The sequence below is a fragment of the Pelodiscus sinensis genome, chromosome 4 (genome assembly GCF_049634645.1).
Source record: "Pelodiscus sinensis isolate JC-2024 chromosome 4, ASM4963464v1, whole genome shotgun sequence".
NCBI lineage: Eukaryota > Metazoa > Chordata > Testudines > Trionychidae > Pelodiscus > Pelodiscus sinensis.
Window position 1 is genome coordinate 20,808,903 of NC_134714.1, and position 27,824 is coordinate 20,836,726.

A 27,824-nucleotide genomic window follows, 5' to 3' on the forward strand; every position below is an offset into this window, starting at 1 on the left:
TTCTGAGTCTTTCCCTTAAAGAAATGTTTGCTAAATAATAATTGCATATGTTGTAAAAGAAGATCTAACAAGACTGTGTTAAGCATTACTACTCCTACACTTTGGCTATTTAAAGTTGTAGAACAGAGATCTTAGCTCTTTGTATGTAGAGACCCTTTTTGCACACTATAATACATAGTATTTAATAATAATGAGCTTGACAAACAAGACATATTGTACCATACGAGTATGTTAGGGAGCAAAAATGTGGCAATAATTCCAGTTTTCTTGCTATGCAGAACTGCACACCGTCTGTATTGCTGCAATGCAGAGGAAGAGAGAGAGAAGGGTTGTCACTAAATATTATTTTTTGAATTTATGTTCAATGCTGAGACGTGCTGGTTCCTGGAAAATCCAGTCTGATTCTCAGTGCTAAGTAGATATCATGGGAATGTATGCCCATCCTGAACTAATCTGAATAGCATATTCCCTAGCTTTGCTGTGCCATAGAATTTATGCTGATATTGTTGCATAAATAATTCAGAGCAGCAAGTTGCTCATATTACCTTTCTACTCAAAATCTATCTCTGGGCAGCTCATTCCAATCCTCATTTATCAAATGTCATGAAAAATGTAGCAGCTCTTTACTTGATTGTATAGGCCTCGGTCCTGTAGTGTGCTTCAAGTTAGTGAGAGCTGACTATCCACAGCACTTCCTAGACTGCACAAAGCAAACACTTTTTCACGTGGCAGATTTGTTTAAAGCCAGCAGTGATGTGGATAAATATATTGGTCAGTAGGGGGTACTAATGCAGTTGCACGGTTAGGTTTTACCTTATTTATTCTTCCATCTGGGGGGAGGGAGGATACTTCACAGCCCCTGCAATGCTTATAGCTCATTTTGGTCCCCAACTTGGTGACCCAAATCTAAACCTGAAGCCAGATCTTCACATTACACTGGGATTTCTCTTCTACACTAGTTGAATGCATGTTCTTATATCCCTAGGGCCCTAGGACTGTTTCACTGGATGATCCTATTGAAAGAACCATAGATTTTATTGGACTTACTGACATTGAAGCAATGAAATTACAAATTGTGCTTCTTCTCCACAAGTGTCCAGATCTAAGGTAAGACATGGAATGGATTCTAGTCGTTCACGCTTGTCTTGTTAGTCTTTAAAGTGCTACATAGTCCTGTTTTTCATTTCATGCTTGTAACAGTGTGACTCCAGAACGCCACCTGCTGGTCACTCTGGGAATTAGCTCTTTGGTGCCAGCGCACCCCCTTCTGGCTGCTGTCACGCCTGTTGTTACCTATTCTTCTCCACTTCTGTGTTAGGAACCAAGTCCCTCCCAGACTATGGCGTCCTCCCTCTGGGTACTGCCCTGCCACAGTGCCCCCACACTCTGGGGTCCTCCCCCTCTAAGAACCACCAGTTCCCTATGCCCTCCTTGCCTCAGTGACCCACTGCCAGTTGTTCTAACCACAGCAACAACTATGGAACAAGCCCCTGTACTGTTGGCAGAAATATTATACTGAAAACACTGTAAATATTACATAACATAGTTTCTAATCCAGACAGGTGGTCGTCTGGGTCTGACAGACTGTCTCTCAAACCCTGTTTGTAGTGCAATGTCTTGTTGTGTTGGTATTACGGTGAACTCATCCAACGTGGATTGGGTGTTGACGTCATCTCTTCTTGGTGCATAGGCAGGTGCAAGATAAGAAGCATTCCATACCCACCCATCAGAAAGTTGATAGGTGTAAGGTCCCTTCTTCTCAATGATTTTAAGAGAAGATGTGAATTTATGGTTCCCGTTGCGTAAAATTCCAGGTTTTCTTACTCTAATGAAGAAACCACACTCAAACTTTGGTTCCTTAGCTCCCCGCCATTTGTCTGTGAAAGCCTTATACCTTTCTTGGTTCTGTTCAACTGTTTTTCTCACATCATCCTCTTTTGGTGCATCAGGTCTTGCCTTTAACAATCCAGCAATGTTCATTTTAATATTCATCTGTTTTCCATGCAGTAACATTGCGGGTGATCTTTGCGTTGTGGCATGTCGTGTAGCTTTGTATGCTTGCAAGAAGTCAGTAGTGAAGGTTATCCACAATCGCCCTTCCAGTGTAACTGTTTGCAAACTCTCTTTCAAGTTTCTGTTAAACTTTTCGATTTCCCCATTGGCTTGAGGGTAATAAAGGGATGTTCTTCTGTGTAAAATGTTCCTCTCTGCTAGAAAATTTTCAAATTTCAGGGAAGTAAATTGACTACCATTATCTGAAACCAGTTCTTTGGGGTTACTTTCCCTGCTAAAAACTGTAGAGAGGAACTTAATTATTGTAGCAGAAGAGATTTGTGATGTAAACACTACTTCAGGCCATTTACTGAAATAGTCTATTAAAGTGATGGCATAATGAAAGTCAACTGGAGCAGTATCAAAGGGTCCTACAATGTCAATCACAACTTTTTCCCATGCAGAATCAGGAAGAGGAACAGGCTGTATGGTGGGGTGCATGTCACTGCTGTCTTACCATGCATTTGGCAAGTGACACAGGATTTTATGATTGCTTCAGTTTGGGAGTCCTTCCCTGGCCACCAATACAGATCCTGTAGTTGTTGTTTGGTTCTGACAATTCCTTGATAAGCATCGTGTGCGAGGTGGTATGAGCCACAAGTAGCCGGTGTGTACCTCATAGCACGCAGCCGTCAAGCAAAGAAAGTTCATCCTGAACTCTAAAATAAGGCAGCAAAACTGGGTGAAGGCTTTTAGGCTTACTGGGCCATCTCTTTGTCAGAAATTCCCATTGCTTTTGTTGAATTGGACATGCTGAACAAGCAGCTTAGAACAGCTCTCTTGTAACTGCAGTAAGAGTGCTTGTAATAAGCACAACTACTTCATCCTCATCCTCCAGAGGACCATCTGGTGAAGACAAAGGCAGGCGAGAAAGGCAATCAGCTATCACATTTTGTTTTCCAGACTGATATTTCAGTTCATAATTGAAAGAGAGTAGTCTTGCAGACCATCTAGCAATATGATTCCCTGCTCCTCCCAGTCCTTTTGTGGTTAGCAATGTTGTCAAAAGGCTGTGGTCTGTGCGCAACTTGAATGTGCGGCCCCACAGGTAAGTGCTCCGTTTTTCAGTAGCACAGACACAAGCAACTGCTTCTTTTTCAACTGTAGAATATTTTCTCTCAGCATCACTCTGTGTCCTTGAAGCAAATGCAACAGTCCTCTGTGTTGTCGTCATGAAGTTGTGTGAGGACAGCTCCAAGTGCATAATCAGAAGCATCAGTAATCACAATTGTGGGCAATGCAGGAGTGAATAGTGCAAGTATTGGACTATGTACAATCAAATCTTTCAGTTTCCAAATTAGCTTGTGCATCCATTGTCCACACCAAGGTTGAACTTCTCTGTAATAATTCTTGTAACGGTTCAATGACAGAAGCATAATTGGGAATGAATTTTGCATACCAGGACGTAAGACCCAAGAGGGAACGTAAGGTTTGCAAATCTGTTGGAGGAGGAGCATTTGAAATTTCTAGGATATGGTCTGGATCAGATTTTAGTCCAGCCGGTGAAATGGTATGCCCCAGCAAGGAGAGTTCTGTTTGTCTAAATTTTCATGTAGACAAGTTGAGCTTAAGGTCTGCTGTGCTAACTCAGTTTAGCACAGACTGCAGGTTACTGTCATGCTCAGGGCTCGACAAACCACTGATTCTACTTGCCCGTGACGAGTAGATTTCAGCCGGTTGCGCCGTGCGCCCCATTCACCGGCACTGCGCATGCGCGGTGCGGAGCTGGTGAGTAGCTCTTGCCACGGTTTGTCAAGCCCTGGCCATGCTCCTCAGAAGTATTTCCAAACACAATAATATCATCCAGATAGCACTGAACTTCATGTTGATTCTTCAGAATCATTGGCATAATTTTTTGGAAGGCACTTGAGGCAAAACGAAATAGTCCCTCATGTGCAATAAATACAGTGAAGTCTCTGCTATCTTCATAAAACATAACCTGGTGGCATGCACTCTGCAAATCAAGAGTAGAAAACATCTTTGCTCCACGGAGTTCTGCAAATACTTCTTCTATATGAGGCAGAGGGTGGCTGTCACCTCACTTCCCTCAGTCCTTTATTCTCAAGCTGAGGTGTCTGCTGAGAAAAGCCGCTCCGGATCTCCCTAGTCTGCTGGGGGGAAGCAGCTAGTGCGGGGTTGCCTCACCCCGTTTGTAAGTAGGGATCCGATGTAAGTCGGATCCATGTAACCTGGGGACTGCCTGTAATGCAAATAGATGGAATCAGGTAGTATAGATACTGCTGAGCCAGTGTCCAGCATTAGTTGAATAGGATGTGATTTGCCTGAAGATGAGGCAGAAACATTTACAGTGCACCTTATCTGTTCTGGAATATGTAGTAGCGATTTTGTCCGCAGCACAGTAACATCTGGTATTGTAACTGCATGCACCTGTTGATTGGACTGGCTACTGCGGCATACCTTAGCAAAATGCCCAATCTTTTTGCAATGATTGCACTGAGCTACTTTTGCAGGACATCTTGTGTAGCTTGCAAGGTGTGGGGATCCACAGCGAAAGCATGCTTTTGCTGTGCTTTGAATTTTCTGGTTCTGTGGTTTTTCATTAGCTTTCTTCTTGTAATTGTTTGTCTGCAGTGATAGTGGACTTTTCTGCAAAGGAGTCACAGCCTGGACTGGGCCTCCTGTATCCATGCTCATTATTTTGGCTTCTGCTATAGCTGACTCAATCTGGGTAGCAATGGTTATTGCTTTTTCCAGTGTAAGTTGTCGTTCTAGAGGCAAACGTTCTCTTACACGAAACATGGTTGTTTTCTCAATGAGCTGGTCTCTAATCATCTCATCTGCCATATTCCCAAAGTTACAAGTTACAGTCAGAGTCCTCAGAGAAGCAATATACTGCACTATAGTCTCCCCAGGTTTCTGCTCACACTGGCAAAATATGTAGTGATTAGCTACTACATTCACTTTCGGCAGAAAAAAGTTCTTTAATGCTGTGAGTGTAGTCTCATATTTATCATCAGCAAGGGGAAAAGTGTAAAATATACACTGCCCTTCTGCTCCAAGGCAGTGGATTAACAGAGCATGTTTTCTTACTTCAGAAATCTCTGTAGCACTGATTGCAAGCTGATAAATCTCAAACATATGGATCCAGGCAGTAAAAGCAATTGGAGGCTCACCTGGGCTTTGCAGAAAGGGTGCAGGTAGGTTCAGAGGCAGAAGATCCATCCTCGTCGCCAAAATGGTGTATCATGCAAACAAGGTAGTAACAAACTTCAACAGGACTTTATTTACCAAAAGTGAAACCTCTTTACAAAGCTGCTGCATCCCTCTGTAGCTCTCACTCAGTCCTGACTAATTTTCTCCCCTCTCCTTCCTGTTTCCTGTGCTTCCAGACTCCCAACAGCCAGTGTTCCCAGTTCTAATAATTACAAGCAGCATCTAAACCACCACAAGGTCACAATTTTAAATACAGTTTTAATATGTTAGGCGGCCATTAGTGCTAGGTCGGAGTTTAACAGTCTCCAAGACAACTTATGGTCCTGTGGAATTGGGTCTGATCAAACAAGTGTATTTGTCTCCTCTTTTTCTCTGGTCTGATTCCTGGTACTTTGGGAAAGGAAAGAGCATCTGAATATAATCCTGGACATCAAAGGAACTCTCAGTTGGACAGAAAGAAATACTTTGTTGGCAGTGGTTTACGAAAATTGTGTGGGAATTGAAAAAGAAACAGACATAAAGACTGAAAAATATGGAAACTGTGTCTGTTGCTGCTGCTTTTAAGAAAGGTGAGTGTGTGCATGTCAATACTTATTCATATAGGTGTGTTTATAGTTTTGTAGCTAGATAATGTAATAGTCACTGTAATGCCATTTTTTATTTCCAATACAAATCTGCAGTGACTAACCTTATCTCTAACATTGTGTTTTCCATTGATACATCACTGAGCATCATTAAGTATTATTTTGCAGATAGAGTAGCTGAGCGACTGAACAGCTAAGTGGCTTGGTTGAGTTACAAGTAGGTCAGTGGAAGAGCTGGGAATAGAATCCACTATTCTTGGCTCCTAATTTTCTTTTCTTGTTTGGAGCTAGCAGGGTGAATCACAGAGCACGTTCAGACATTCCATCCAGTACTGCTTAGAGTGACAATCCCTTTTCTTTTTCAACAAATACTTAATGTTTTTCTATTTGGTCCTTCCATAAATCTCTTCTCGTCCAAGGCATTTCAACAGAATTCAGATTAATAGATTTTAAGGCCATTAGGAAACTTCATGGTAATTTAGTCTGACTTCCTCCTTAACACTTGCTAGAGAAATTTCACTGTGATTCCTGCATCAAGCCCATAATTTCTGGGTGAGCTGGTGTATATCTTCTAGAAATACATGAAGTCTTGATTTAAAGGCATCAATTGATGGCCCATCCCTCCTTGTGCCAATGGTTAATTGTCCTCACTTTGAATAAATTACATTTTATTTCTAATCTGAAGTTGTCTAGATTCTATTTTCAACCATAGGATCTTGCTGCTAGATTAGAGCTCTCTACCCAGGTGGGTTTAATGCCTCACTCTGTCCTGAGACTGTATCCACACACACATGTGGTTTTTATTTCAGTTTCACATAAATTTCCTTCCTTTCTCTCAGACCTAACATGGAAAGTCAGAGGCCACCCTCCTTGCGTGTGTGATGAAGGGTCCATCATCAGCTGGCAACATCTAAGATCATAGCATACTTGAAAGTTACTTGGAATGGCAAACAGCATTTGTCTGCTGGAAACAGCCTGCAGGCCATGCAAGGAGGCGTACCAGAGTGTTTCAAGATAAGAAGATCACATAAATCCAAACCTTGATTCCCTGCAGAAAGTTCAACTGGCAGGGGGAATGAATATGGTTTGGTGCAGTAGAAGCCTCCTGCTAGATTCTTGCTTAGCTGGGCAACGACTGCTGAGGAGAGCAGTGGACAGAGCCACATCTTGCTTCTGTAGGGAACTAGGTCACTGTCATGGGGCTGGTGCGCCCCACGCCTCTTGGGGGTCAATATGTCCCAGCGGCCAAGTCTCTAATGCCCCTTGTCGGGGGTGTAAGGGTGTGGTGGGCTAAGGGGGCCTGGCCCTCCCTCTCCACCAGGTCCCAGCCCAGGGTCCTATCAGTAGTGGGTGGTTCCCACCACTGGCTCAGCAGGGAGTTCTTTCTGAAATGTGCCGAGCCCTCCGGGGCACCTTCTGCTCCCTGCCCTGGGCTGCTTCCTACCCTGTCCCTCTGGCCGGCGTAGGCTCCACCTCTGTCTGCAGATCTCGCTGCGGTAGCGGTGTGGGCAGGTCTGGCAGCGCTGTCTGGTCCGGCGTCTGATGCAGCATTGGCATCTGGTGAGGTAGCGACAATGGGCGCGGCGGCAGCTAGTGTGGCGGTTGGCGTGGTGGCTGATGTTGGCACGGTGGTTGTGGCTGTAGCTCTGGCTGGGGCGGTACTTCGGGCTCTGAAAGCCAGGGCAGCTGCTACTGTTCTCCAGCAGGACCTCCTTCCCCTTTGGAGTTCAGCCCCAACTGAGCTGCTTCTCTGGCCTTTATACCAGGCCTGCAGTTGGAGCATGCCCAGCAAGGCCACGGGGGAGAGGCCTTCTCAGCCCAGCAAGCCTAGTTAGCCTCCCCTCAGCCAGTGCGGGGCTGAGACGCCTCGTCAGTCACCAAGCCCCACCATTCCCCCTAGACCTCCCACAATGCTCCTTTCCACAGTGCTGCACAGAGAGCCACTATGTACCACGGCTCCGTGGCATGCAGAGTTGCAGAACCCTTCTGGTGAATGGTTGCCACCTTGCATCCTGCTCAGCAGAAAGATGGCATTTCCACAATATATGGGGCCTTGCATGTCCACAGAGGAGAAGCAGGATGTCACACTTAGCTTTTGTGTCCCTCTCAGTTGTTTACATGGAAAGGCACATTAGTAGAATAGAATTTACATTAATCCCTAGTATAGCCTCTCCCATTGCAATGGATTGTGGACACAGTATAAACAGTATCTTAGTTTTATAACTGGCGTCAGAGCTGAGTTTGTCTTTCCATCCATATAAATCAGTTTACTGAAAATTTCCCCTGCTGTAAAAGTCTAATTTTTAATGGTTTTTTTGCTGTAGAAGTCTCATGTTCAGTCGACAGTTTAAATAGCTGTTTCCTCTAATCCTCTGAGGTGGTGTGAACTGCTGTTGGGATCTAACAGATGAGGAGTACAGTATGGGAAAACAATAGTCCTTTCTTTTGCCCTTGTATGGGCTGGTGTCAGTCTCCGAGCTGATTTTGGTTCAAAGCCTTATTTGCTATTGTGTTAAAATAGGTCACTGCCACTCTGCTGCTCTCTGACAAAGGTAAACCAATTAGCAGTGCAGAAAAGAACTGCTGTATCAGACACTCTCCACCGACTGTAGGCAGCCAGCAATGACAGCTTCCTCAAACATGGCCTTTCCCCCCTGTTTTTGGCAGTTCATTGTGCTTGTGATTAATTAGGAATGGAGCAAGAGAAGCAAGTTGAGTTTTGTGCATATGAAACACTTGTAATCAAGCTACCCTGTGAGATGTTTGGGGGAAAGTCCCCTAAATCCAGGGTGTGTCACTACAAAATTATGAACACTCATCTGTGTTCTTTGCTGGGTGGAAAGCTCATTTCTTCAATGAACTAGCTTTTAAAGGCCAGATTTACAGAGTGCTTTCCGTACTCCCTGGGAAAAGTGCCTCATTCTGTAAGCGGTCTCAAATAGTTGTTTTAAATTTAGTTTAATCAATTAATTGACTAGTCGATGGAAATTCCATTGATTAGTTGATTAGTCAATAAGTGGGGGAGCCACAGCGGGGTTACTTCCTGGTGGTGGGAGCTAGCCCCACAGCGGCTCTGCCTTTTAAATATACTAAGAGCTGGCAGGCTCTTTATACATTTAAAAGGCTAGTATGCAGTGGGGGGACCTGGCGCGAGCCGGGATAGCTGGTTCCTGGCTTGTGCCAAGACCCAGACGCTGTGCCTCCACTTTTTAAAGGTATTAAGAACCTGCCGGCTGGTGTCCAGCCAGGTCATGCTGGGAATCAGCTGTCCCAGCTGTCCCAGCTCCCCCCACCCCTGCGCTTCTGCTTTTTCAATGTACTAAGAGCCAGCAGGCTCTTTAAAAAGCAGAGGTGCAGCATCTGGGACTTGGTTTGAGCCGGGACAGCTGATTCCCAGCTTGTGCCTGGTGCCCACTATCCCCCTGCTTTGCCTGCCCCCTGTGGAGACAGTGCTGGAGGGAACAGGCTTTTAAGCCAGCTCCCCCCAGCACTGGCTCCTGCTCTGCCCCCTTGCTGCCTCTGATAGAGGCAGTAAGGGGGGGAAGCAACTAGTCAAGGGATTAGTTGCTTACATCCCTGGTCCCAAACAGAGTTACTCCAAGTCAGGTGCCACACAGGATGAACAGGAGAATGTGCTCCTGGCCTTAGGCAAATAAATGGGTTTTAAAAAACAAGTCAAACATCTGTGGAATTACTATGTAATCTGCCATAACTGACCCTTCAAGGACCAGCAAACACCAGCTGCATCAGGAAGGTTGCTCATTAACTAGATGTTGCACAGACCCATATCAAAAAGTTGCTCTCGCTTGTCTGCCATCTCAGCTTGAATTTTTCATTTACAGTTCCCTGTGCAGCTCTGCCCTGGCCCATACCTTGGATATGATCTAACAACATGACCCCACTGCTTCCCATGTCATTGACCAATGTGCCTTGCATAGGCACTGACTTCTCTTCTTGCCAGGGGGGTGCTTGACCCTTCTCCCCTCCAGGCCCTGCCCCCATTCCACCACTTTACTGCCTCCATCCTGCCTCCTCCCCAGGCACAACCCTACCTTGTTTCTCTCCCTCCCTTCTGGAGGTTGAATACTGGGAATTAGCTGTTTGTAGCTCTCAGGAAGCACTGGATAAAAGGGAGAAGAGCTCGTAAGTGCAGGGTCACTGGTGTGCTGTACAGGTGGAGAAGGGTCTGGGGGAAGCTTGATACCAGTGGATGCTCTGCTGCACCCACTAATTTTTCCACATGGGTGCCCCAGCCCCGAACATCTACAGAGTTGGCTCCTATGGTGGCCTGCCTCTTCTGCGAAACAAAAATGTTTTGTGAATTTGTGTCGGTTTTGCCAAAATGGTGAGAAACACAGACACACTCATGCAAACAAGAACATAAGAACATAACATAAGAACGGCCGTACTGGGTCAGACCAAAGGTCCTTCTAGCCCAGTATCCTGTCTGCCGACAGTGGCCAGCACCAGGTGCCCCAGAGATGGTGGACCGAAGACAATGATCAAGCGATTTGTCTTCTGCCATCTCTCTCCAGCCTCTGACAAACAGAGGCCAAGGGCACCATTTTATCCCCTGGCTAATAGCCTTTTATGGACCTAACCTCCATGAAATTATCTAGCTTCTCTTTAAACTCTATTATAGTCCTAGCCTTCACAGCCTCCTCTGGCAAGGAGTTCCACAGGCTGACTACACGCTGTGTGAAGAAGAACTTTCTTTTATTAGTTTTAAACCTGCTACCCATTAATTTCATTTCGTGTCCTCTAGTTCTTCTATTTAGGGAACTAATAAATAACTTTTCTTTATCGGCCCTCTTCACACCACTCATGATTTTATAGACCTCTATCATATCCCCCTCAGTCTCCTCTTTTCTACACTGAAAAGTCCCAGTCGCTTTAATCTCTCCTCATATGGGACCCGTTCCAAACCCCTGATCATTTTAGTTGCCCTTTTCTGAACCCTTTCCAAGGCCAAAATATCTTATAAAGGTATTATAAAGGACATAGAGGAAATAAAAATATTTCCTTTAAAAAAAAGTTTTGAATTTTTTAGTTCAAAATGACTGTTTCAGAAATGGGTAAAATAACGGGATGTGATTAAACATGCTCAGCATTGAAACAAAGGTTTTGTTTGTCCAGAAACTACATCCCCTCCCACTCCAACATTTTGATTTAATTGGTTTATAAGCCACTTAGCACAGGAATTAAAAAATGTTCACTGCCACTTTGCACAGGTTGGAGGACAACACAGTGTGCATGTTATACCCAGCTCACCCAGCCTCAAACTTCTTGCCACACAAAGAAATCTGGACATCTGTCAAAATAGATAGGATGGGGCTCTGAATTGTGCTAGGTACATTGAGCCATTCCCAGTTCTCATTTCTGTGTGCTATCACCTATGCGTTTATTATCCAAGTGGGGAACACATTGCAGCTACAACTTCTTGAAGACAGGATTAACGTGTGCCCATGTTTATTGGTATTTAAATCAACAAGCATTACAGAATGCACAAAACCTCTTGGACCTCCTGATTATAGCTGGTCTAAAAATACATTCAACAGCAGTGGAAAGATTTCTTTCAACTAGATATTGATAACTAGTTGCTTCTACTCTATCTGACATTCAGAGAAGGATGTTGTGCTTACTTAATAAATAAATGCAGATTGAAAAGCTTCAGGAGCATGCAAAGTGCAGTTATTCTTTGAACTAAAATAGGTGAGAACAATATCCATTTCATAGCTATGGTGTGTATTGGAACATAATGTTATGTAAACAAATCCTGCTGTGTATATATGTACAATATGTTCTGTAATATATATCTGTATGTGAAAGATACTTATTTAAACAATATTTCTTCATTGTACATTTCTCGTTCATATTTTGCACTGGAGCTGTAAAATATTCAAATAAAAACCTAAATGAAAAAAATACACTCTTAACCTTATTGGCTGCACATTGGACTGGAATTTGGAGGTGAATCTGCCCTGAGCTGATTCCCAACCCAATGGACTTTCTAGACATGATCCTATGGCACTTTTAAACCCATCTGTACTGTGCTTCCAAGAGGATGGGGGTAAAGAGGGGAGCTGTAAGTCCCATTTTGCCCTTTGTTTCAGGACTGTGGTAAGGGCTACCTCAGGCACCAAACAAGGACACTCCACCAGAGAAACAGATCACATCATGGAACAGGCCATCCAAATAATCTGAGGGAACCTGCTTTAATACAGAAATAACACCCCCCTCTGATGGCACACCCCTAGGTGTCACCAAACACCTCGCACAGGAACCACACAGGGTTTTATTGAACGACTTCAATCCATACAGCATGGGAACCCCATCCTGAAAGAAATCTTTCCTTGTTCTGGCCTTCAAACAACTTGCAACTTCTCCAAGCTTATCATCAGGAGCAAACACCCCAAAAACCAGGCCAGAGCAATGCAAAGCGGCACCAGACCCTGCCAGAAGAACAGATGCCAACCTGCAGACATCTCTCCGCTGGTACAATGATCAACACTCCATTGCTTCCTCCCAGCCCCGCAATCCATGGGTCCTAGATGTGCCTGTCACAGCATGTGGTGTGCCTCATCCAGTACACTAAATGCCCCAATAATGACTATGTGGGGGAAACCAGACAATGGTTACAGTATTGCATGACCTCACAAATGATAGAAGCGAAAAACACTTTTTCACAAAGCGATCATGCTACATCTGATTTGTCAGTCCTCATCCCCAGTGTAAATATGCACAATACTTTCAAAACATGAACCCGGGACCTTAAATTTATAACATATAGACATATAAAATCATGGGCTAATAGTAGAGACGTTGAATTTATGGCTTATTACAATTGACTATTTACTGAACAACCTCCCTCAGCTGCCCTTTCCTCCTTCCCTTCCATTCCTCCTGATACCTGGAGAAGTGTTAGCAGGTGACTTCATTGTTAATGATCCCTTGCAACAGATATTAACTATTTATGCTAAACAATCTGTTCCTTCTTCTGTTTAGCTGTGACACGTAGAGGAGGTTTCCCAGATCTGAAAGACAGCTCTGTGTAAGCTTGAAAGCTTGTTACGCTAACCATAAAAGTTGGTCCAATAACAGATATTACCTCACCCATCTTGTTTCCCTGATACATTTTACAGCAGCCGGGACCTGTTATACCTTAGAGCTAAAATAGAGCAGCTTGGAGATGCTCTAATTTACAGCAAGCTCTGAGAGCTGCCAGTGTCTGGAGCAGCACAGAATCTCAGTAGCTCTCAGTACTCTAGACTCTCCCTCACCAATGAATCTCCTCTCCTCCCGTCCTTTCCCTGACTCATGGCCTGTGCAAAGCATGTCTGCCTGGCTGCAGGGCTTTTCCACTTCATTAGGATGCTGGTGTTGCAGACAGGATCTGCAGTGGATGAGGGATTCCTCCCCTCAGTTCCTCACCAGTCAGTGTGAACAGAGGATACTTATTGTTCAACATCTCCCAGGATCCGGGCAGACATTCTCTTGCTCCCATTAATGTCACCTCCCGAGGCCACTGGCACCAGGATTTTAAAAAGGCGATAATGTTGGTTCCCAAGATTTAAACAGGTTTAAGTATCTCAGCTTTTCTGGAACATCCTTTCTTCCCATTTTCTCTTGTGACTTGCACAGCATAGAATCGCTGTTCACTAAAAGACCCTATCTGTGTTCCATGGCTGTCCTTTGTCTTGTGCGCCTGCCATTCCACTGTGACAGACTTTCTGGAACCATCTCAGTGATTTGGGGTTCTGGAACCAGAGCACAGCTCTGGGCCTGGAGGTTTTTGGTGAGGGGAGTATGTGTGGGGGAAACTGTGACAGTAAACCAAGTGCAGGGTCTAAGAAAATAGCCTCCTGCACTGCTGGAGGCCCCAAAGGAGGGGGAACCCATGCCCCGTATGTACCACGGAGAACTGCCACAGCATCTTTCTATGGCAACAGTGAGAGGTGCTGGGACAGGCTGGGAAAGGGTACAGGCAGTGAACTGAAGAGGGTTGCATCTCTCCTGACCAGATGCAGTTTGTGGCAATGGTGTCTGGTCTGTCTGTTTGAGAGAGTTGGCAACCCAAGCTGATCCACTGGCTCCCACCCCAGTGAAGATACTGTACACTGCAGACAAGGCCCAGCTATGCATCTGCCCTGTTCACTACTTAAAGGGTGAGAGGGCCTCAAACTCCTGTAGGTCACCTGTACATATCACATTTGGTTCTGTGGGGGTGAGCACAATTCCACCCCACATCATTCATGGAGATACAACGCGTATGAAACAATCCAGTGACAGGATGACTCTGTTAACCACTTAACCAGCAAGTGGGGTTGGGCCCTCAGTGGAGGGAAAGGGTTAAGTGGGTTTTGCTGACTCGCTGTTACCATTTGCCGACTTTCCCCATCTGGGCAGAGGGGAAGCGGGAATGGCTTTCTACAGACAGAGCCTGCAAGTGTAGGGACTAGATTTGGGAACAGATCTAGCTCTGAATTTTGTCCTTGAGAGACCAGCCCTAGTTTTATCTGTGCCCAGAACTGTTTGGCAGGTAACTCTGTTACTGAAGTTGCTCAGCTTAATTATTAGAGGGGTCTCAGAACTGTGATGTGTGTCTGGGGTAATTATGAATCACATTGTATTTTTAAGAGTCTTTTGATCCGCCAGGTTCTTCAGAAGGGCTGCAGTGGCCAACTTAAGGGATTTATCTTTGGGTCATAAGAGAGCTGAGACTCCATGAAATTGCACTGCCAGCACCAGCACACCTTTTATTTGTAAGTTAGAAGCAGAGTCTATCAAGAGAGCAGCACTGAGATACTCATAGCCGTATACAGTTCATGGTTTTATTAAATAGTTTGCCAAGGCAGTATGACATATGGGGAAATACTGAAATTGGAAGGAGGGAAACCCTAAGGCAAGTGTGTGTGAAATTTTCAGTTTCATCAGACATTTCATACTCTCTGGGGGAAGAAAAAAGTATCCACAGCAGTTGAACCTCTTTAGGCACAATTGACTTGGCAGTGTGGCCTCAGGGATAGGAAACTAGTCTGTGTTCAGGAGACCTGGAGTTTGTTCCTAGCATCGCTGCTGGGTGACCTTAGCAAATCACCTGTGCACTCTGTACCTCAGTTTCCCCATCTGTAAAATAGGGGTGAAGAAACTGACCTTTATAAAGTTCTTTAAGATCTATGGTTGAAAAGCTCTAGATAAGAGCTAGGTATTGTTACTATAAAACAGAAGCCTGTCTTTGATTTGTGATTTTTTTTTAACCTCCTAAAAAAGAGAATCCAGGGGGCTAGTGAATTAATCATCATGATACATGTCTGTCACCCTATTGGCCAGAATAACGTGAGTGGTGTGGAAATTTCTTTCAGACTTTGTCTTTAGCTGTGATTTTCCAGGTTAGGTTACAGCTGAGAGCAGACAATCCCAGCCCAAGTCGTCAAGCTCCTGAAACAGGCGAGTTGTAAAAGTTCAGGACAGATAAGATAGCGAAGAACAGATTACATAATACCCTCATGTCTTCAAAACATATAAAAGTGCTGATGAAGCCAACTACTCTTTATTACAACACACATCCACAGATGTGTGCAATGCTACACATTCTACAAAGCCCTGGATTCATATAGAATAGTGATAGAAATGTAGCCGTGTTAGTCTGGGGTAGCTGAAGCAAAATGCAGGACAATGTAGCACTTTAAAGACTAACAAGATGGTTTATTAGATGATGAGCTTTCGTGGGCCAGACAGTTCTGAACTGTCATTCATGTTAAAATTCGACACTCTCCGGGAAGGAATGAACAAATACGCAAACTATCTTACCCATTACCAAGATAGCTTCCCCAATTATCACCTCTAATACCATTAGCTCACAGACATCCCACTCTCCCCACCTCTAATATCATCAATTCACAGACACTTACCTTCCTTCCTCCCCCCCCCTGCATTCCCCTCCTGTTCTGAAATGTGATTTGTCCTTTTCATATGTGTTCATTTTTTTTAATTGTATCCTTTGGTATATATGGTTGTGACTATTTTCTTCCACTATTTGATCTGAGGAAGTGGGTCTGGCCCACGAAAGCTCATCATCTAATAAACCATCTTGTTAGTCTTTAAAGTGCTACATTGTCCTGCATTTTGCTTCTGGATTCATATGTGTGTGTGACATGGTAGGTGAGGTAATATTTTTTATTGGACCAGCTTTTGCTGGTGAAAGAGACAATCTCCTGTGCTACACAGAGCTCTTCAGGTCTAGAAAAGGTCCTTGGAGTGTCACAGCTTGGTTAATATGGACAAAGAAGTAGGAATTGCAAGAAGGCCCTAGGATGATGTTTTTAGGTTGGATTCCAGAAGCACCAGAGTATAAGGGAAAGCCCTTCTATTAGAAATTGTGATATAGACAATTATTTACCAACAACGGGGAGGGCACTGTACAGCACAAAAGAGGGCACAGAAGCTGCCTTAAAGCTTACTGTGTCTTCCAAAAGTGCAATGGGAGCAATGCAAAGAAGAGGAAAAGATAAACTGTTGCTGCCATCTAGTGGACTTGGGGAGGGCAGGAGAGAGCAGTAGCAGGCTGTGATCCCTCTCCCTACAACTTTGTACTCCCCAGCCTCTACAGGGCGCATGCTTTGGGCTGACCAGATTCTGGAATTGTAGCTAATAATCAAGAGGCAATAAGGCCACAGCAGATGATGCGAGAGCCTGACTGTCACCTTGCTAAAACAAGATTTCAGACTGCCTCTTGTTTCTGGGAGGGGCAGCTTTCAGCAGCAGCAGAGGCTGGAATCTGTGAATGGAGCTGCAGCCTATGTTATACAGAGGTCAGACTGGGGGAATCACAGTAGCTCCTTATGGCTTTATCATCTTTGATTCTATTAATGTAACCTCAGTGCTGAGAAGAGATTGGTCAAAGGTGCCAAAGAAGTCACTTCATTAAGCTTGTGACTACGAATCAGGGCCTCAGAAAGGGTGGGGCAAAAGGGGGCAGTTTCACCTGGGCCTAGTGATTCTAAAGGGCTTGAGGCTCTGGGCTGCTACCATCGCTACTGCAGCTGCAGTGACTGCTGGACACCTGGGCCCTTTAGATTGCCACTAGAGTCTCACATGGCATGGTCCAAGTGGCACTGAGGGCTGGCTGGGGGAGATGTGGCATGGTCCAAGTGGCACTGAGGGCTGGCTGGGGGAGGTGTGGCATGGTCCAAGTGGCACTAAGGGCTGGCTGGGGGAGGTGTGGCATGGTCCAAGTGGCACTGAGGGCTGGCTGGGGGAGATGTGGCATGGTCCAAGTGGCACTGAGGGCTGGCTGGGGGAGGTGTGGCATGGTCCAAGTGGCACTGAGGGCTGGCTGGGGGAGGTGTGGCATGGTCCAAGTGGCACTGAAGGCTGGCTGGGGGAGGTGTGGCATGGTCCAAGTGGCACTGAGGGCTGGCTGGGGGAGGTGTGGCATGGTCCAAGTGGCACTGAGGGCTGGCTGGGGGAGGTGTGGCATGGTCCAAGTGGCACTGAGGGCTGGCTGCCCTAGCCCCACCCCTTCTGTCCAAGATCCCACCCTTTCTTTGGGGCCCGGAGCCCCCCCACCACACACACACACATTGCTCAGGGCTCGGTGACATCTGTTGCCAGCCCTGCTGCTAATGCACCTCTCTCTACTGTTACCTCATCCGTCCCACCTCTATTTGTCCGTTTATTCACCTGTTGCTTGTGTCCACATTCTAGACTGTGAGCTCTCTGGACTGTGAGGTACTGTCAGTGTAATGTATTGTGTTGTCTGCAGTGCACTGCTAACCTTTCCATGCGGGGCTTAGCCACTACAACAGTGGCGTGAATAACTACTAACTGTCCTTTGCTGGAATAAATCCGTGAATACAGTCTGGATATCCGTTTTATTCACTTTCTGCCAACATTCAGACAAGCACATTTTATGTGCAGTGAGAGAAAGCAGCATTAATACTCATGCAAGCATGTATTCGCACCACCCAAGCATTTCTGCCCCAAAGTCTGTTTGCAAACAGACAAGCAGACAATTGCTTATTTGGTTTGTGGCCAGTTCCCATTCTGCTACCTGCTGTACAGATCTAGATTAAAAGGACAAAGAACTTCTTTTCTATGACTCATTCACCCAGCTCTAGCTGAGGGTGGCAGCAAATAAAGGCTGGACATTCATAATTCCCAGGCTAGAAGGGACCAGCTGACCTTCTGTGCATGAGGGCCAACAGAATTGCCGACCTCCTGGGCAAAGTATGGGGGGGCTCTACGTTCCCAGAAGGGGCAGGGCCTCAAGTGGACAGGATGGGGATGGTGGTAGCCAGCCCTCAGGGTGGCCAGGACCCTGCCATGCTGCTCTCCTTGCTCCCATAGCCACCTGGGGCATATTGCATGGGTCTCTGACAGCAAGGGTCTAGGACTCTCGCCGCCATCCCTGCTGCTGTAGCGGTGGCTGGGAGCTCCAGGCCCTTTTGAATCACCAGGCCCTGGGGCAGTTGTGGGGCGCAGGGGGCAACGCGGCAGTTGCCCTCCGCAGTTCCCCCTTCCATCAGCGGGCCTGCTATGTAACACAGGCTAGAGAACTTGCCAAAAATGGTTCCTAGAGCAGATCTTTGGGAAAGAATACAATCCACCTTGTCAATGATGGAGAATCTACTACACCCCTTCGCTGTGTCTAGACTGGCCAGTTTTTCTGGAAAATCAGCTGCTTTTCTGGAAAAACTTACCAGCTGTCTACACTGGCCACTTGAATTTCCGCAAGAACACTGACTTCCTACTGTAAGAAATCAGTGCTTCTTGCGGAAATACTATGCTGCTCCCGTTCGGGCAAAAGTCCTTTTGCGCAAAACTTTTGCGCAAAAGGGCCAGTGTAGACAGCTCAGATTTGTTTTGAGCAAAAAAGCGTCTAGATTGGCCACGGACACTTTTCCGCAAAAAGTGCTTTTGCGGAAAAGCGTCCGTGCCAATCTAGACGCTCTTTTCCGAAAATGCTTTTAACAGAAAACTTTTCCGTTAAAAGCATTTCCGGAAAATCATGCCAGTCTAGACGTAGCCCCAGTGTGTTGTTTTAATGGTTCAAGAATTATGCTTTATTTCCAGTCTGAATATGTCTAGTTTCAGCTTCTAGGAATCTACCCATTGGCCCATGCAGTACATCTCTCTGCTAGACTGAAGAGCCCATTATCAAATATTTGTTCAAGTATTTATAAGTTACCCCTTAACCTGTCCTTTATTAGGCTAAATAGACTGAGCTCTTGGAGCCTATCTCTACAAGGCCATGGTGTCCAACATGCTAGTTACTAGCCACCTGTAGCTATTTGGCTGGTTGTGTGTGGCTAGTTGGCTTGAACAATGTGGGTATTTGGCCAGCTGAGTGTGGCTAGTTCGCTATTGTGGCTACTGCTTCAGAACTGGTTGGATACCCTGACGGTAAGGCATATTTTCTAATTCTTTAATTCTCATGATTCTTCCCTGGCTCCAGTGTTCCCTGTAAGCTGAGCACTTGAGTGGGAGAGATTCCAGTGCCACCCAGTGATTAGTAAAGTGCCCAGACCCGCTCACAGATGGCAGCATGTGTTTCTATTGGTGGTGCACATATACACATGCCTTGGTGCAAATAACAAAATTTATTCTGCATGTGGATGGAAAAATTACGGGGAACATTTCCTGTATCGTCTCTAATTTATTAACATTTTTCTTACATGATGAGCACCAGAACTGGCACAGTATTCCTGCAGGAATTGTGAAATTGCCAAATATCTCTCTTGTGCTACTTGAAATTCCCCTCTCTACTCATGCCAGGACCACATTAGTCTCTTTGGCTACAGTTTCGCACTGGGACTTCGCATTCAACTAATTACACACTACAGCCCCAAAATCTTTTTCAGAGTCACTGCGTCCCCAGATACTCCCCTATCTGTAAGTACGGCCTACATTCTTTGTTCCTAGATGTACACAGTGACATCAGCTCTTCATTATTGACCATTTCCCTAAGTTATGTGTCATCTGAAAACTTCATCAGTGATGATTTAATGTTTTCTTCCAGGTCACTGATAAAAATGTTAGCTAGCATAGAGTCAAGAACTGATCCCAGCAAGAACAACCTTGGAAGCACACCTGTTTAATGCCAATTCCCCATTTTCGGACCTATCAGCCAGTTTTAATCCATTTAATATGTGCCATGTTAATTGTAATATATAATATTTAATTAAAATATTTAATTTTATATTTAATTTTAATCAAAATGTCATGTAGTTCCAAGTACAGAAGTCTAAGTAAATTACAGTAACACCATTACTTTTATCAACTGACCCTGTAATCTCATAAAAAAGATATAATTAATTACACAATATCTATTTTTCATAAACCTATATTGATTGCATTCATTACATTATCCTTCTTTAATGCTTTACTGAGTCATGTAGTAGACATTCTATTACTTAGCTTGGCATTGATATCAGACTGACAGGCCTATAATTAACTGTATAATCTGATTACCTTTTAAAAAAATTAGTACAACGTCAGGATTCTTTTTATTCATAATATATGTAAACCCCTCCACCCTTTCCCCATACACACACCTTCTTATTGTTCTTACCTCTGCTGGCTGTAGAGTTTGCCTTGTGTCCCTTTGCTTCCAATTTCAATTTTATACAGTCCCTTACTTCTTATTTGTATTCATTACTATCAACTTCATTTTTTCCGTTTGTTCCATATTATTTGATTGTTTTAAAGATGTTTTCACTTCTACTCTCCACCAGGTCAGGTTTTTAGCTTGTACACTCTTCTTCCTCATTTGTGAAGAGAAACGTAGTGCCTGAACTTTCAAAGGCATTTATTAAAAGTTCCTATGCCTCTGTCATATTCGTGACAATTGATGGCACTTACTAGTTAAAATTAACTAGTTAAATGAACACAGATTATTGTTGATAAGCACTAGCTTGTGTAAACCCATCCAGAAAATTGTTAGCTAAAGCTACGGCTACACCACAGCTTATGTGGGCATAACCTATGTTGCTGAGTGGTTGAATAAATCACTCCCCTGAACAACATAAGTTAGGGTGTGTCTACACTACACCCTTACCTCAAAATAGCTTATTTCAAAATTTGATGCTGTTTAAACAGAGCCAAATTTTGAAATAAAGCACTATTCCAAAATGACCCTTTGTGCAATGAGGTTTACGGGGATGTTGGAATAGTAAGCCCATTATAGTTCAATATATTGGGCTTTCTCTTAAGACGCAGAATATCTCTGGTATCCTGAAGTAACTCCGCAGTGTAGACGTAGCCTTACAGACATGGATGCTGATGTAGATAGTGCTGTGTTGATGAGGGAGCTTCTTCTACTAAGCTGACACAGGTTAGATAAAAGGAGATCTCTTTCCTGTCAGCTTAGAGCAGCTACATTAAAGAGCTTATAGAGCACTGTAAACTCTCTAGTGTACCCATGTCCTAAGTCTCTCCACACCCAAGTGAAGTACAGAAATATTTTCCCCAACCAACATTACATGACAGCGTGCACAGTCATACAAGAAGTCTGCAGCAGAATTGCAAGTAGAACCCAAGGTTTTCCTGCTTTCCCTACCAGTTCTGTGTTCTAGCTGCAAGCCAATCCACTTCTCTTCCCTGTGAAATGGAGCAGGGAACATAAGGCTGGTGAAATCTTCTAGGCTAAGTTTATCTCGGGCTGTGTTGGTGGAAGAGCACCTGCCTGGAGAGGATAGATAGCTTAGCGTATGTCTACACTACAGCACTAATTCGAACTAACTTAGTTCGAATTAGTTAATTCGAACTAAGCTAATTCGAACTAGCGCATCTAGAACTAAAAACTAATTCGAATTAGCGTTTTGCTAATTCGAACTAGCGCGTCCACACTGATTGGACGCAGGAGTGCCTTTAAGGGCGGCTGAAACCAGTTTTGGCAGGGCATCAGGTCAGTAGTTGCTTTGTGTGGCTGCTGTCTGAGGCTATCTGAGGCTCGTGCTTAAAAAGACCCCCCTGGACAGCCAGTTCTCAGCTTTTCCGCTTGCTTGCCTACCTCGCCGAGGGACAGCAAAGCGTTTTTCTCTGCGCCCGTCTATGTTGGTGGTTCCCTTCGGGGATGCCGCTGCAGGTGGCAACATGGAGCCAGAGCTCGCCCTGCACTTTCTGGTGCAGTTTATGGACTTGCTGCTGCAAGCCTGCCAGCAATGGCTGGAGGCTGCCTGGCACCACCTGGTGCACGTCAGCCCCCTACCTCTCCTCCTGGCATCCCTGGGGGCCATAGAGGAGCCGCAGCGGCGCCCGGACGCCGGCGTACCCCGCCGCATCTGGCGTCTGGACACCAGCAGTGACTGGTGGGACCGCATCGTCCTGGAGAGCTGGGGAGACAGGCAGTGGACCTGGAACTTCAGGATGAAGAGGGACACCTTCCTGGAGCTCTGCGAGTGGCTCGCCCCTGCTCTGCGCAGAAGGCACACTCGCATGAGGCCCGCCATCCCCCTCCAGAAGCGTGTGGCCATCGCCCTCTGGAAGCTCTCCACGCTGGACAGCTACCGATCTGTCAGGAACCAGTTTGGCGTGGGGAGATCCACTGTCGGAGCAGTGCTCATGCAGGTACGGCACTCGCCGGCCACTGGGCCGGGGGGAAAGAGGGCTGCAAGGAGGGGATGGGCCGCCCCAGGGAAAATGGGGGGAGAGGGGAAGGAGGTGAAAGTGCCCCACACCGGAGCGGTTGGTCTGTCCTGGCCGTACTACATGCCACCCGGGGGGGTTGCTTCCGGGAGTGGGGCGTGGGGCACTGCCAGGACACGAAAACTCCCAGCCACCCTGGCGCCCCAGTGATTCCCGCTTTGCTGTGTCTCTCTGCAGGTGGTGAAGGCCATCAACCGGGTGCTGGTCCGCAGGGTGGTCTGCCTCGCCGACCTGGACCCCGTCATCCGGGGGTTCGGAGCCCTTGGCTTCCCCAACTGTGGGGGGGGGGGGTGTCATCGATGGGACGCACATCCCCATCCATGCCCCGGAACACTGGGCCTCCCAGTACGTGAACCAAAAGGGGTACTTCTCCGTCCTCCTGCAGGCCCTGTGTGACCACCGGGGACAGTTCACGGACATTAATGTGGTCTGGTCCGGCAAGGCACACGACGCCAGGGTGTACCAGAACTCCTCCGTGTGCCAGAGGCTGTAGGCCGGGACCTTCTTCCCTGACCGCCACATCAGGGTCGGGGAAGTGGACATGCCCGTCTGCCTGGTGGGCGATGCGGCCTACCCCCTACAGCCCTGGCTCATGAAGCCCTACACAGGGCACCTCAACCCCTCCCTCCAGGCCTTCAATGTGAGGCTGACCAGGGCCCGCATCATGATTGAGGGGGCCTTTGAGCGACTGAAAGCCCGATTTAGATGCCTCCTCACCCGTCTCGACCTTGCTGAGCACAATATCCCTCCCGTGGTGGCAGCATGTTGTGTGCTGCACAATTTGTGTGAGCGAAAGGGGGAGGCTTTCCTGCCAGCCTGGATGGCTGAGGCTGAGTGCATGGCTGGCCACTACGGTCAGCCCCGCACCACCGCTGTCCGGGAAGCCCAGCGGGGGGCTGTCCAGATCCGGGAAGCCCTGCGGGAGAGCTTCCAGGTGGAGGAGGAGGACTGAACTCTCCCTGCAGGCCCCACTGGGGCCTTCTTCCACCCTCCCATCCTTCCCTTCCCTAACCCCCCTTCCTAATGTCAAATAAAGACACCTGTTTTAACAACAAAAACCTCTTTTTATTTAACATAACTGGGGTGGGGGGAGGGAGGAATGAGGGTGGGAGAGGGGAGGGGGAAACCTGGGAGGAGGGAGCTAGAAGGGGGTGGAAGGGGAGGAAGGGAAGGAAAGCTCAAGGTTGGGGGTCTGGCTGGCTCTCCCGTCTCACAGCACTGTGGGTGCAGGGGCGTCGGAGGGGAATGGGTGGGGAGGGTGGGGCAAGAGGGAGGGGGGGTGCGGAGGAAGCAGGAGGGGGAGCAGGGCCAGCAGGGGCAGGAGAAACAGGGGGAGCAGGAAGAGCAGGAGCAGGGGGAGAAGGGGCAGGAGGAGGAGTGAGAGCTGGGGCAGCCGCAGGAGCCAGAGCAGGAGGAGGCAGGAAATGGTCGACCAAGGCCTGGAGGTGGCCTCTGAGGGCACGGCCCTGCTCCTCCAGCGCCTCCAAGCTCCGCTGGCACAGCCGAAGGTCCTCCTGGACCCAGTGGTCCTGGGTGTGGAGTTGGTGCTCCAGGAATTGGAGGTGCCGCCACTGGTACTCCTCATTCCTGGCACGCCTGCTGGCCCGGGTGCGGGTGGCTGTTGCAGGTGGGGTGGTGCACCCTGCAGTCCCAGATGCTGCAGCTGTGTTGAAACAAGAGCAGCGGTCAATTCTCCCTGGGGACAAGGTGGGTGAAACCCAGCCCCCCTCTGCAACACCAAGACCCCTGCATGACACCCAGCTGCTGCTCCATGGTGGGCAAGGCCCAGGCGCACGGTCCCTGGGCTACCTCTCCCCCCAGCCCCTCCTACGCATAAGGGGAGCATGATGGTACTCACATATGGAGCCCTCCCCAGCCTCGGAGGACACAGGCAAGGTGCTTTGTGGGGTTCCTCGGGGGTCCTGGGTCCTGGGCAGGATCCCGGCAGGCTCCTGGCTCTCAGAGTCCTCCTGTTCCTCCTCCTCCGTGTCCGGGACAGGTCCCTCTGCCCCGGGGTCGATCACCACCCGGGGGGCATGGACGGCGTGAGCCCCCAGGATGCGGTCCAGAGCCTCAAAGTGGGGGCAGGCCTCTGGGTCGGCCCCTGGCTGGCAGGCCCGGGAGTAGACCTGCCGCAGGTCCTTAATTTTGCAGCGGACCTGCTCCCGGGTCCGCTGGTGGCCTCTGGCGGCCAGGCTGTCAGCCATGCGGCCGTAGACAGCCGCGTTCCTGTGGCTAGGCATTAGTCCTCGTGGAATGAGGTTTACCTAGTTCGAATTAAGTGCTCCGCTAGTTCGAATTAAGTTCGAACTAGCGGTTCGCTAGTGTAGCACCACGGCTGTTAGTTCGAATTAACTTTGTAGTGTAGACATACCCCCAGTGGTTAAAGCATGGCACTATGACAATGGGGTTCAGTTCCTAGCTCTTCTACAGACTTCCTATATAAACCTGGGCAAGTCACTTAATTTCTTTGGGCTTTAACTCACCATCTAGAAAATAGGGATAATACTGCTTCCTTTATCTAGCTTTTCTGTTTAGACTGTGAACTCTTCAGGGCAGGGCTGTCTCTTTCTACAGCAGCTAGCATGCTGAGGGTCATGATCTCAGTAGGGGTCTCTAGGCACAAATAATACTAAAGTACAAATAATAATAAAAAGAAATCTTAAACCAAGTAAAAGCTTATCTACATGAACACTTACTTTTCAGGAAGGTGGGGTGTAAATCTACCCTGTAGCAGCTGGACATGCCCCAAGTGTCCTTAGAGATCCACCTGCTGGGAACTAAAAGTTCTTCAGTGCACTTTGATTTACCCCACTTGGCAAGTGCGGACTTGGCTGTGCAGTATCAGTGTCCACACAGATCTTTAATGTGTGGTGGTGTGTGTAGTGTGAACTGTGTTCCTTGTCAGCTGAGCACTTGTGTAGCCGCCCAGGAGAGATTCAAATGCCACCCAGCTGTGTAGCAGAGCACCCACAGCTTCCCACAGCCAGCAGTATGTGTTTTTATTGGTGGTGCACTATCTGCACATGCCTCGGTGCACATAACAAAATGTATTGCACACATGAATGGAAAAAATTAGCGGGAACAATGAGTGTGAGGTCAATTTACTCCCCCGCTTGCTGTGAATTAAGTGTTTGTGTATCACTCTAGGAGATATAAAGTAAACTTTGGCCTCATAGCCCACCCTCTGAGTAGGACAGTCAGCGTCAAGCCAGTACATAAGTGTGAATTAAGTGTGCATTTCTGATCTGACTTAGGCCAATAGGGCGCAAAGTTCTGCAGGGTTCCCCATCCTTCACTAGCTCAACTTTCCATGGCAAGTTTTGTTTCGTCATAAATGCAAATTTCCGTGGCAGAAAAATTTCAGTAGAAAATTGCCAGCCCTACTGTGGGGCAGCTGCTCAGAGGGAAGTATTTACAGTGAGGAGAAAAGAGATGGCCCTTTGCCCAGGGGCACTACTTAAGCAGGGCAGCAACCCCTTCCCCCTGAAATTTGAACCTCTGACTGTCATACCTGAGCTCGGTATGTTCTAACCTTTTTTTTTTAATAAAAAAACTTTTTTTTATAAAGTACTCCCCCTTAAAAAAAAATTATAAGTACCCCGAATGGCCTACAGTTTTCAGACACACAATTTTTTTCTACCATTGCAACACATTTATTTAAACAACTTAATCATAGCCGGGCGGGCGATGTAATTTTTGGGTGTAAAAGGTACAAAAATAAGAAAGCGCTGTAAAACTTAAAACAAAAATTCAGTTTTCTTCAAATTTCAGTTGTGTAGACGTACCCCCCAGACTTCTCTCGAGTACTGCTGAGGATACTCATACCACTGGTTGAGAAACACTGCCCTAACCCCACATGCAACAGAGATTGAGCTGCTCTCAGCTTTGCCTTTGGGGTAGGGAGTTGTTTATAAACAGAGGGAGGGTGATTAAGCTAATGAAAGGCTTGTCATTAAATGAATTGAAGAATCATTAGATGATCATGAAAATATTGCCAGGTCTGCAACTTACAAACAGGAAACAAAGGGTAGGAATAAATGGTGAGAATGGAGAGATTTAAATAGTGTTATCCTTTAGGGGTCTGTATTGGGACCAGTGCTGTTCATCTTATGAGTAAATGATCTATAAAAAGGGGTAGAGTATGGTGGCAAAGTTTGCAGACTATACAAAACTACTTAAAATAGTTAACTCCAAAGCTGGCTGCAAAGATTTACAAAGGGATCTCACAAACCAGGGCAATACAATGGCAGGTGGCATTCACTATTGTTAAATGCAAAATAATGCACGTGGCCAAATATAATCCTAACTGTACATACAAAATGATGGGGGTCTAAATTAGCTGTTACCACTTAAAAAGGTATCTTGCCAGCCCCAACCCCGCCAAGTCCTGGCTGCCCCAGCCCAGCATGCTTCCCTGAAGATGAGCAGCCTGTCTGGGTAGGGGCCAAGAAGGAAGGGCAAGCTGGAGATGGCCTCAGAGTGAAGTGTGGGTGGGGTCACACCAGGTTGTTTGGGAAGGCATAGCTTCTCCCTGCCTACAATATGCATCACCTATGCTGTTGGCATTTCAACATTGCCAATGGTAATCAGCTGGTTGGGAGAGAAAGTTTCTGTTTGCAGCTTTCTGAACAGTCCTGTGTTCTTAATGATGTGTGTCACTGCACCTTCTATGACCAACCCGTACTGATGTTGGTAGTGTCCTCAGTGGTCCACCAGTGTTCGTATAACCGTAGAACGGCAGTCATTTCTAATGAGGCATTCTGCAGCAAGGTGATCTGGTGCCAAAATAGGGACATACGTGCCAGCTGTCACTCCACTGAAGTTCTGGAACCCCTAGCTTCAAAGCCATCCACTCCAGCCTGCACATGGCCAAGAGCCACAGACCCACAGAGCAGGTGCTGATGAATGGCTCTGCACACGTACATGACCACTGCCCCCACGGTAGATTTCCTGAATCCAAACTGATTCCCATCTGACAGTAAATCATCTGGCACTGCAGTTTCCACAGTGCAGCTCTCTTTTGTGTGGGGCTGGATGAGTTCACCACACAGACCCAGGGATGTGGCCTTGTGCAAACGAAAGTTCTGTACCCACTGGCAGTCTTCTTGGCTGCTGCACCAGTAGAAATTGACACAGCGGAGGACTGCATGTTGGTTTACTGTACTCAGGCCACAATTTTGGTCAGTCATGCTCCAGCTGGTGAGCAGAATTCCTGTGCATCGTGTGGAGCAATGTTGTGTGTGGAGATAATGTGTTTCAGATATTTTGGGGTCCAAGTTTTCAATTAGCAAATAAGGCCCTATTGAAATCAATGGGAATGTAGGGTAGGAAGGGAATGCATGATTGGGCACATAATATTACTTT

The 27,824-nt window shown here is 46.8% G+C and overlaps 1 protein-coding gene across 4 annotated transcripts in view; it reads left to right on the forward strand.

Annotated features, from left to right (window-relative positions):
* LOC102454878 (exocyst complex component 3-like) overlaps window positions 1-27,824 on the forward strand; it is a 131,607-nt gene that overhangs the window by 55,022 nt on the left and 48,761 nt on the right. For 2 of the 4 annotated variants that reach the window (XM_075926507.1, XM_075926504.1), the window contains exons 10-13: window positions 986-1,107; window positions 5,109-5,210; window positions 5,628-5,795; window positions 6,650-15,913. In XM_075926507.1, coding sequence (XP_075782622.1) covers window positions 986-1,107; window positions 5,109-5,210; window positions 5,628-5,790 — 387 coding nt within the window. In that variant the 3' untranslated portion in view covers window positions 5,791-5,795; window positions 6,650-15,913. Of the gene's footprint in view, window positions 1-985; window positions 1,108-5,108; window positions 5,211-5,627; window positions 5,796-6,649; window positions 15,914-27,824 lie in introns of those variants that run through there. The other 2 variants (XM_006120046.4, XM_075926505.1) reach the window with 2 other exon arrangements.